We start from the raw sequence: 12,106 nt of genomic DNA on the forward strand, positions 1-12,106 counted from the left end.
GGAAATTGGTTATTGTTATTTGATTGTTTATGCCTAGGTCTACAAGAACCGGTGAACTACTCTACAATCCGGAAATTGAAAAAGAAGCAAAAAGATTGAAAAAGTTAGCCAAACAAGCAAAGCAACAACAACTTGTTCAAGCTTCTTCCTCTTCTCCACTAATCAACATAGAAGATCAAGTTCATACTTCAAGTGATACCGACACCGAACCGAATTCTTCAATTGTTGGTCAATCCCTTGAAGAAATTCTGCTTGAAAACTACATAGTCATGAATCACACTCCACCTCACAATCCCAACCCAAACCCAAACAATCAAGATGCCAATACCTCACCCCAACAACCAAGACAACAACAACAAGAACCTCTCATTGATGTGCCACCTTGGAATCAAGCCCCTCCTCAAAACCAACCCAATTATCAACCCCCACAACTACACAGCCAACAATTCCACCAAAACAACCAACTTCAAACCAATGCTTTTCAAGTTCCACAACAAGTACATTACCCAAATCAACCCAATTACCCACACCCTCCAATGTACCAAAACCCAATGTACCCACAACAACAACCTCATTACAGCCAATACCCTAACTGCCAACCTTATCCACCACCAATCTATAATCCCCAACAATATCCATATCCACCTTACCAACAACCACCCAATTACATGCAACAATATCCCAATCACCCCTTTCCACCCCAATCCCCCTCAAGAGTTGACACTTAGACAAATGATGGAAACGGATGTTACTCATACACCTCTTGCTATTGTTTATCCCACAAACCGCCGAGGAATTGAACTAAAGTCAAATTTCATACATCAACTTACCAAGTTCCATGGTTTAGATAGAGAAGACCCTCAAAAGCATTTGAAGTCATTTCATATGATATGTGTTAGCATGTTGCCCGAAAATGTGACATTGGATGATTTCAAGCTAACCGCCTCCCCGCTCACCCTCGAAGATAAAGCTAGAGAGTGGTTATTCAACTTATCACCGGGGTCTATTCACACATGGGAAGAGTTACTCAAAGCCTTCAATAGCAAGTTTTATCTCACATCCCGAATATCAAGCCAAAGAAGTGACATTTTGGGGATTCTTCAAGGGGAGAATGAGACTTTTCATGATTTTTGGGAGCGATTCAACAACTTGTGTACTAGTTGTCCTCAACACAACATTCCAGAACAACTACTTCTTCAACAATTTTATGAGGGTATGAATGAAAAAATATCGAAGGATGATCGATGCTTCAAGTGGTGGTGACATCTTCAACAAGACACCTCACGAAATCCGATCACTTTTTGGCACCATTTCTCAAAATCAAAGGAACTTTGGGACTCGAAATGACATGAAGAGAAATTCTCCACAAGTGGTTGGTGAAGTTAGCAACACTCAACACTTGGAATCAAAGCTCTTGGACTTGAATAATGTGCTAAGTCAAATGGTGGTGGGAAGTGGTCAACAATTGATGGTATGCGGTATTTGTGCCATGACGGGGCATTACACGGATAAGTGCCCCACACTTGGAAGTGAACCGGAAGATGTGAATTCAATGAGCGGATATCAAAGTCAACCAAGACCCACGGGATTTCAAAACAATTTCAACCCAAATTTGAGGAATAACCTAAACAATCCATACCCACCAAAGCAAAATCCACCAAACATTTTGATGAGACCTCAACATCCGCAATATCAATCCCAAAGACCTCCATATCCACAAACCTCTTATACCCCTACAAATTACCAACCACATCATCAACAAGGCCAATTAAGTGGTACCCACCAAATGAGCCTTCAAGAACTTGTCACTTCTCTTGCTCAAAGCCAAACCCAATTTCAACAGGAGACCAAGAACACTTTCTCAAACATTCAAGCACAAATTGGAGACTTGGCCACCGCTCTCAACAAGATGGAACAAACGGGAAAACTTCCATCTCAAACTGAGAAGAATCCCAATGTGAGTGCCATAACTTTGAGAAGTGGGAAAACACTTGGAGAAAGCAACCCTAAAAGAGTTTCAAGCGAAGAAGAGGATGAGGTTATTGTTGTTGATCCTCCGAAGGTTGTAGTTCCTCCAAAGGAACCGGTTGTTCCAAACATTGATCAACCCGACTCTTCCAACAAGCCTATCAAGCCATTGGTCATACCACCACCTTTCCCTTATCGGTTAGCCTTTTCCAAGAAACAAGAGGAAGAGAAAGAAATTCTTGAGACTTTCCGAAAAGTTCAAATCAACATTTCACTATTGGATGCCATAAAGCAGATTCCGCGCTATGCCAAATTTCTTAAGGATTTGTGCACTGATAAGAGGAAGTTTAAGGCGGATGAAAAGATTCAAGTCAATGCCAATGTGTCCGTGGTTATCCAAAAGAAGCTTCCGCCCAAATGCAAGGATCTGGGCATGTTTGCTATTCCTTGTACCATTGGTGATTTACATGTTGAAAGTGCCATGTTAGATCTTGGAGCCTCAATCAATGTAATGCCTTACTTAGTTTTTCAATCTCTTAATGTTGGACCTTTGGAAGAAACCGGAGTCATCATTCAATTAGCGAACAAGTCAAGTGTATTTCCAAGAGGCGTGTTGGAGGATGTACTAGTTCAAGTCAATCAACTAGTATTTCCCGCGGACATCTATGTCATTGACCTTGAAGAGAAGACCCCTTCCAAGTCATCTATGATCCTTCTTGGAAGACCTTTCATGAATACCGCTCACACAATTATTGATGTCCATAATGGGAAGATCACAATGGAATTTGATGGAGAGATCATTCATTTCAACATCTTTGAAGCCATGAGATACCCTAACAACATTTCTCCATTATATCGAGTTGATGTGATTGAACCAATCACCCAAGAATTATTCGAGTTATCACATGGGGATCTTTTGAAGATGGTTCTCAACATGAGTTTTGATGTTGAAAGTTTGAAGAAAACATTGGACATGTATATATTGGACTCCGAAGTTGAAGAGATTGTGAAGACTTTAGAACTTAACAACTCTACAAAAAAGGATGTTTCTCAAGTTGTCTTATCTCATTCTCCAAACTGTTGGATAAGGTGTCTAAGTCCATAACTATTTCGGGCTTGTACTTGACCCGGCCCGGCATGGTCCATTTGGGTTGCATGGCACCATGCAATTGGATAGACTAAATGAGAGAAATAACACTTGGAGATTATTAATATATTATAAGTTCTAATATATTAATAATATTATTAGTTGATCAAAGAATTAATTTGGAATTAATTAAGTGATCAAAGGATAACTAATTAAATATGGGTTGGTTATGTAAATCATCCATATCTTGTATAGTGGGCTAAAAGGCTCCATGGATTATCAAGTTGGGTTCTACCCATAGGATGCTCCATGGGAGTTACAAACCCATGGGTCATGGAAATGAAGAGTCATGACACATTAGGGTTTACATGGTGTAACCCTAGATGTGCCAACACTATATAAGAGTCCCATTCTCCACAAAATTGGCTACACAAGTTGAACACTAAGAAACTAGAGGGCTTGGCCGATTTTGAGAAGTGTGTGTTATCTCAAGAGTCTTTCCAAGAGCATTTGGTGTTGTGTGAAGCATTTGAGGCATCACACTTGGGGTGCTAGGCTCACAAGGTTTCAAGGAACACAAGCAACAACAAGGTAAGTTATTTTATCTATGATTCAAGTTAAAGTTGTTCCCCATGTATGCTAGATAGGAATATAACCTTGGAATTCAACTTTGCATGATAATTAGACAAACATAGATCCAAGGTTATTAGGGTTGCATGTACACTTAGGAAGTGTTAGAATGCTCAAAACCCATCAGTGGTATCATAGCCTAGGTTTGTTTGTTTGTTATTTGTGCTTAAAAGTTGAAGAAAGTCGAAATTTTTGCTGTCTGACTGATGGACTCGGCGAGTCCATGGGGAGGACTCGTCGAGTTCATGTGTATCTTCAACCTACTCGGCGAGTAGGTTTATGCACTCGGCGAGTAGGGTCGACAGAGTGCAGAATTTCGACTTGAGTTGCTGGAAATGGATTAGAATCATTACCCTAAAATGTTTTGGTACTTGAAAACTTGTTTTAGAAGGTGTAATGTCTTTTCTAACTCATTTACAACAACTAGTTATCAAAATTACAAAGATTAAATGTGATTTTGATTCTTGAAAGTGTTCATATTCATATTCTTGTTCTTATGATGTTTAGATGATCATAGGAATTATTTGTAACCTATGTGGTAGATTAATTCATGATCATAATGTGTTTTAATGGAGTGCATAACTTGTCCTCAAGTTATGGAAAACCAAAAGTCTCTTGGGTTAAAAACCATTAAAAGAACACAAGAGTTAGGAAAAATGAAAAGTCCTCACTTTATTACTCTATTAAACTCATAAGTTACAAGAAACGAAAAGTTTTGAAAGTTTACAAAACTTGCCCTCAAGTTTTGGAACAAGTAAAGTTAAGTTAAAACTTTAGTTCCAACCCCTAGAATTTTAAAAGTTAAAATTCAACCCTTATACTTATATTACTATGATTTAATAATTATATATATATATATATATATATATATATATATATATATATGTATAAGAACAAAGTCGTCTTACCGCTAGTACGCCTCATTCACGAAGCCGGTCTATAAGGTGGGTATAAGGTTGTTGCCTATAAAATGGTGACTTAATGGGTGTCCACTCTCACCCACCGCTTGCTTGATCGGTGGAGGGTCGTTAGCCGAACGGGTAAGACAAGGACTTATTAATTCTTATTCAAAGTATGATGAATATTATAAAGTAACTAAATGTTTTATTAAATTCCCAATCTTAGTTACTTTAGGAAAAATGTGAATAAGGTGCTATTCCATGAAATTACACTTTACACTTTGATTAAGTCGTTGGTGGAGCGTGTGTGGTTAACCGGCACACTAACTTGGACTTAACAAGGTAGGTAAAGGGTGACTTAGGGTTTATTATAGTATCGATGGAGCGTGTGTGGTTTACCGGCACATCGATTGAGTGATAAACTTTAAGGGTACCAAGTGATTTGCATGGTTACTTCACACCTCGTTTTGTGATCCTCGGTATCCCAGTCACAAAACTTGGAGGGTACACTCGAGATTGAAACATGCCTTTGAAAAGTTCATTGAATCTCAAAGAATCTAGGAATTTCTAAGAACCATTCAAAAACCTAATACTAAAATATTGCGGTTTTCGTGGTGGAAATTGGTGAATCGTCATTCACCTACCTTTCAAATATGATATAGCTTAGATTACGACATACCTCTTCTAAGTTATATTATATTGTGATTGGATCCTAGCCTTAATATTACATTTGGGTGTTTTATTAAGGACTCTCTTATATCTAAACTAATCTTGTCCTCCTTCCTTCAGATGTCTTTCAACAATGCTTCTGGCTCTAGTCCTAATGGCTCCTTTACCCTTATGAACTTGTGTGGGAAAGTCACCTTTGATGGATCCAACTTCAATGAGTGGATCAGAAACATCAGGATGATTACCCGCTACGAGGACAAAGAATATGTCCTTGACAAGGAGCTTAAGAAGATTGATGAGTCCACTGCAACTCCTCAGGAGATCGCTGAATTTCGGGCACATAAAAGGGATGCTACGAAAGTGGCTTGCATCATGACGGCCACGATGACAGCGGAACTCCAAAAGTCTTATGAGGATTTCTACCCTAATGACATGCACCAAGATTTGATGGAAAGATACCATCAAAGTGCAAGACAAGAGAGGTATGAAATCATCTGCTCCATGATAACAACCATGATGAAGGACGGGGAATCCGTCACGAGCCACATGCAGAAAATGCAAAGGTATGTGGATCGTTTGCTGAAGCTTAATGTGAACTTCCCGGAGGATCTTGCAATAGATATTATTTTGCATTCCTTACCATCGTGCTATGATCAATTCCGCATGACATATCACATGAACAAGGAAGAAGTCACCCTCAGCAAACTTCAGGGACTTTTCAAGACCGCAGAATCAGGTCTTAAGGGGAATTCGGTTGCTATCACTCCTACTCAAAACTCTACTCCGGTTTTGGCAATTGGGAAGAATCGATGGAGGAAGAGAAAGAGATCCTCGAAGGGTACCAAGGCTCGGACCCTTGATGGCTCTTCTTCAAGTGGAACCAAGAAAGGTTTCATTACTCCTTCTTCTGACCCAAAAGAGGCTGAGTGCTTCTATTGCCATGAAAAAGCTCATTGGAAGCGGAACTGCCCAAAATACCAGCAAGATGTGAAGGATGGGAAAGTTAAACCCAACCATGCAGGTATTTACACTATCATTTCTAATAACTCACCCCATTCTAATTCTTGGGTCCTTGATACCGGGTGTGGTATTCACATTTGTTGTGACTTGCAGGGACTAAGAAGAAGTGAGGATGTGGAGCAAGGAAGGATAAACTTGATCATGGGGAATAGGAAAGCTATACCTGTTACCAAGATTGGAGTTTATACTTTATCGCTAAGTAGTGGGTTTAGTTTAGATCTGAATAAGTGTTGTTATTCGCCAGGAATGGCAAGAAATATTATTTCCTTCCATGCTTTGTACAAACAAGGGTTTACCTTTTCATTTAATAATGAAGTTGGTTCTATTGATGCTTTCTTTAATAATATTCTTTATTTTAAAGCATTACCTTGTGATGGTGTGTATGAAGCTGTATCTGTTGTTGATAACTTAGGAAATAATGTTTTGTGTATTGATTCTACTAATAATAACTTGGATAAAGCATCATTATGGCATTGTCGTCTTGGACATATAAGCAAGAAGCGCATAGGCCAACTCCAAAAGGATGGAGTCTTGGAGTCGTTTGACCTAAAGTCAGATGATAGTTGCGAATCATGCTTACTTGGTAAAATGACAAAGTCACCCTTCACAGGTTCGTGTGAGAGGGGTGAAGGTTTGTTGGACCTTATACACACGGATGTGTGTGGACCATTCAAACATGCCACAAGGGATGCTAATCGTTATTATTTGACTTTTACTGATGATTATAGTAGATATGGATATGTCTACTTGATCAAGCATAAGTCAGAGACTTTCGAGAGGTTTAAGGAATTTAAACAGGAAGTCGAGAATCAATTGGGCAGGAACATTAAGATGCTTCGATCCGATCGTGGTGGTGAGTATCTTAGTTCAGAGTTCCTCGATTATCTAAGGGAATGTGGGATAGTCTCACAATTGACACCTCCCAGGACACCACAGTTGAATGGTGTGGCTGAGAGGCGTAATCGAACCTTGCTAGATATGGTTCGTTCCATGATGAGTCGAGCTACGCTACCAATCTCATTCTGGGGGTATGCCTTAGAGACTGCCGCCCATATTCTTAATCTAGTCCCTACAAAGAAAGTTGCCAAAACTCCTCACGAGATGTGGACTGGTAAAGTACCTAAACTAGACCACATCAAGATTTGGGGTTGCGAGGCTTTCGTGAGATGCGAGACTCATGATAAGCTTGAACCTCGAAGCGAGAGGTGTATTTTCATCGGTTACCCACAGCGATCCTTTGGTTACCTCTTCTACAGACCTAGTGACAATGCGGTCTTTGTAGCAAGAAGAGGTGTCTTTCGAGAAAGAGAGTTTATAAGCCAAGGAGACAGTGGGAGGCAAATTGATCTTGAAGAAATTCAAGAATCAAGCGGTGAAGGAACTTCAAACTCTAGCCCTCAACTTGAGGAGGAAACTCCTATTGAGCCAATTGACAAATCTGTACCTCTGAGACGTTCCACGAGAGTTAGGAGTGCACCTGAGCATTACTATGGATTTCATATTACTGCAGAAGGTGAGACACTTATTAGTGATGAGACACTAGTAAGTCAAGATGACCCTAACAGCTACGAGGAAGCCATGGCAGGCCCCGAGTCTGCTAAATGGAAAGAGGCTATGGATAGCGAGATACAATCCATGTATGACAATAAAGTTTGGAACTTGGTTGAAAATGTACCAGGTCGTAAGACAGTAGGGTGCAAATGGGTCTTCAAGAAGAAGACCGACATGGATGGTAAAGTACACACTTATAAGGATAGACTGGTTGCAAAGGGCTTCTCTCAAATTCCTGGAGTGGATTATGATGAGACCTTTTCTCCGGTAGCCAAGATTAAGTCTATTCGGGTTCTGTTAGCCATAGCTGCATTTCATGATTATGAAATATGGCAAATGGATGTCAAAACCGCTTTCCTTAATGGAAAGTTGGCTGAAGATGTTTACATGAGTCAGCCAGAGGGTTTTGTCAGCAACGAGTACCCTAATAGAGTGTGTAAGCTTGAGAAATCCATTTATGGATTGAAGCAAGCACCTCGCAGATGGAATCTTTGCTTTGATGAAAAGGTCAAGGAATTTGGCTTTTCTAGGAGTGAAGATGAATCTTGTGTGTATGTCAAGGCTAGTGGGAGTATAGTTAGCTTTTTGGTATTGTATGTGGATGACATACTACTCATAGGAAACGACATTCCAACCCTGCAGGAAGTAAAGTCCTGGCTTGGGAAGTGTTTCGCTATGAAGGATCTTGGTGAAGCTGCCTATATTTTAGGGATAAGAATCTTGAGAGATCGGAGTAAAAGACTAATTGGACTTAGTCAGAGTACCTACTTGGATAAGGTGCTGAAGAGATTCAGCATGCAGGATTCCAAGAAAGGAGAGTTACCCATCCAGAGTAACACCAGATTGAGTAAGACACAAAGCCCTAGAACTGAGGCTGAGATAGCAGAAATGAGTCGAACACCTTACGCTTCGGCTGTAGGATCGATCATGTACGCTATGACGTGTACTCGACCCGATGTAGCTTTTGCCTTGAGCATGGTTAGCAGGTATCAGGCGAACCCTGGCAAGGCACTGGGTCTTTACCGCTCTCAGTCGGGTTGGGTCTTTACCCTAAACGGAGGAGCAATTTCTTGGAAGAGTTCCAAGCAAGAGACAGTGGCAGATTCTACTTGTGAATCAGAGTATATTGCAGCTAGCGAGGCAGCAAAGGAGGCGATATGGCTGAAGAACTTCATTGGAGACCTTGGAGTTGTACCAACTATTAAAGAGCCAATGGAAATTTTCTGTGATAGTGAAAGTGCTGTTGCCTTAGCCAAGGAACCAAGGGATCACGGGAGATCCAGACACATCGACAGAAAATACCATTTCATCAGACATCGGATCAAAGAAGGACTCCTCGTGGCAAAGAGGGTATCATCGGATGAGAACCCAGCAGATCCCCTCACAAAGGGACTGAGTAGGGTTAAGCATCTTCAGCATGCTCGGAGCATAGGGCTGAAGGATGATATAAGTTTTAGTAGTTAGATAACCCGGAAATTTGTAAAGTGTAATTGACATTTGATGATGAATAAAAGGTGTTTTATTTATGAGTAAAGTGTTGCTATCTCTTGTCAATCGTTTACTATATTTCTTTTGCATGTTTTGACTTCCAGAATAATTTTGTTTGGTATAACATATTATTCAAACCTCCACAGTCGGTCATATGTTGGAAGTAGATATGAATCAAGACTGTCATGTTTGGTTGTAGAGGTCTTGGACAAGGCTACAACAATCATGAGTGCTCATAAGTTCTGAGCATTGGACACAACCCACGCTCACTGGAATCACTTCATGGAATTTTATCTCGAGTGATCGTGAGACGGTAATATCATATAAGTCTTCAAACCTAGAGATATGATTTGTTACTTACAAGTTGGTTATGCATTGACTGTACGAAACCGCATTGGTAACTCGATGTTATAAAACGTACTTTTGTGTGTAATTCAATAAGTGGTAGAACAAACATATGAGTCGAAGTTTATCTGTTCCTTCTTGGATTAGAAGCTGATATCTGGGCCCCTCGATGATTTTGTTTTGACCCATGTACCGGGCCCGGTCAGAACTAAGTTGATGTGTTCAATTAAGTTCTAAGTCAAACAAATCGGAAATCGGGAAACAAATGCTAGACAATAAGCAAGACATGTTCCATGTATTTGTCCGGCTGATATCTAGAACAGAGGATTATATGATCACTTATCTTAAATGGCGTATCATCATCTTCTCAGTTCCGAGAGACCTTGAAAGAGCTACGATTGCCGGTCGGTTCCTGAAGTACTAGAGATATAGTTATTAGACTTATCCAAGTGGGAGACTGTTGGATAAGGTGTCTAAGTCCATAACTATTTCGGGCTTGTACTTGACCCGACCCGGCATGGTCCATTTGGGTTGCATGGCACCATGCAATTGGATAGACTAAATGAGAGAAATAACACTTGGAGATTATTAATATATTATAAGTTCTAATATATTAATAATATTATTAGTTGATCAAAGAATTAATTTGGAATTAATTAAGTGATCAAAGGATAACTAATTAAATATGGGTTGGTTATGTAAATCATCCATATCTTGTATAGTGGGCTAAAAGGCTCCATGGATTATCAAGTTGGGTTCTACCCATAGGATGCTCCATGGATGCTCCATGGGAGTTACAAACCCATGGGTCATGGAAATGAAGAGTCATGACACATTAGGGTTTACATGGTGTAACCCTAGATGTGCCAACACTATATAAGAGTCCCATTCTCCACAAAATTGGCTACACAAGTTGAACACTAAGAAACTAGAGGGCTTGGCCGATTTTGAGAAGTGTGTGTTATCTCAAGAGTCTTTCCAAGAGCATTTGGTGTTGTGTGAAGCATTTGAGGCATCACACTTGGGGTGCTAGGCTCACAAGGTTTCAAGGAACACAAGCAACAACAAGGTAAGTTATTCTATCTATGATTCAAGTTAAAGTTGTTCCCCATGTATGCTAGATAGGAATATAACCTTGGAATTCAACTTTGCATGATAATTAGACAAACATAGATCCAAGGTTATTAGGGTTGCATGTACACTTAGGAAGTGTTAGAATGCTCAAAACCCATCACAAACAAGATGCCACCTTCCATAATCCACCCACCCACACTTGAATTCAAAGTCTTACCTAGCCATTTGAAATATGCTTATCTAGGTCAAGATGAAACTTTACCGGTGATCATCTCTTCTCGATTAAAAGACTTTGAAGAAAACCAATTGATTGAAGTTTTGAAAGATCATAAAGAGGCCATGGGGTGGACAATAGCGGACATTAAGGGAATAAGCCCTAATGTATGCACTCACAAGATACTCATGGAAGACGATTGTAAGCCTAGGAGGGAAGCTCAAAGACGATTAAATCCTCCCACAATGGAAGTTGTCAAGAAAGAGATAATAAAACTCCTTGATGCGGATATGATTTACCCGATTTCCGACTTAAAGTGGGTTAGTCCGGTTCAAGTGGTTCCCAAGAAAATGTGAATCACGGTTGTTGAGAGTAACAAAGGAATAATGGTACCCACTCGAGTTCAAAATGGATGGAGGGTATGCATTGATTATCGAAAGTTGAATTCAAGCACAAGAAAATATCACTTTCCTCTTCCTTTCATCGACCAAATGCTCGAGAGATTGGCGGGCAAGTCACACTATTGTTGTCTCGATGGATACTCGGGTTTTCATCAAATACTCGTTGCTCCCGAAGATCAAGACAAGACGACCTTCACATGCCCCTTTGGCACGTTTGCCTACAAACAAATACCATTTGGATTATGCAATGCCCCCGCCACATTCCAAAGATGCATGGTGAGCATTTTTTCCAAGTATGTAGAGAATATAATTGAGGTATTTATGGACGACTTTACAGTGTATGGCAATTCATTTGACGAATGCTTGGATAATCTTAAAAAGATTTTGAAAAGATGCATTGAGAAAAAGTTGGTGTTAAACTTTGAGAAGTGTCACTTTATGGTCAATCAAGGCATCATCTTGGGTCATATTGTCTCCAAAAAGGGAATTGAAGTTGATAAAGCAAAAATTGATGTCATCCAAACCCTTCCTTACCCAACATGTGTTAGAGAAGTGCGATCTTTCTTGGGCCATGCGAGATTCTATAGAAGGTTTATCAAAGATTTCTTGAAGATTACGCGACCAATGTGCCTCCTTCTTCAAAAAGATGTTGACTTCGACTTCAATGTTTCATACCAAGAAGCCTTTGACAAACTCAAAGACTTGCTCACATCCGCTCCAATCATCCAACCTCCAAATTGGGATCTTCCTTTTGAAATTA

General features: G+C 40.0%; 1 protein-coding gene across 1 annotated transcript; it reads left to right on the forward strand.

Annotated features, from left to right (window-relative positions):
• The first annotated feature begins 1,237 nt into the window (after positions 1 to 1,237).
• LOC145050604 (uncharacterized) lies at positions 1,238 to 11,301 on the forward strand. The gene is made up of 2 exons (XM_078998828.1): positions 1,238 to 3,047; positions 10,976 to 11,301. The coding sequence occupies exons 1-2, from the start codon at positions 1,238 to 1,240 to the stop codon at positions 11,299 to 11,301; spliced, it is 2,136 nt and encodes a 711-aa protein (XP_078854954.1).
• The last annotated feature ends 805 nt before the right edge of the window (positions 11,302 to 12,106 follow it).

This window comes from Lactuca serriola, chromosome 5, assembly GCF_051521515.1.
Source record: "Lactuca serriola cultivar US96UC23 chromosome 5, Lser_US96UC23_V15, whole genome shotgun sequence".
Classification (NCBI taxonomy): Eukaryota; Viridiplantae; Streptophyta; class Magnoliopsida; order Asterales; family Asteraceae; genus Lactuca; species Lactuca serriola.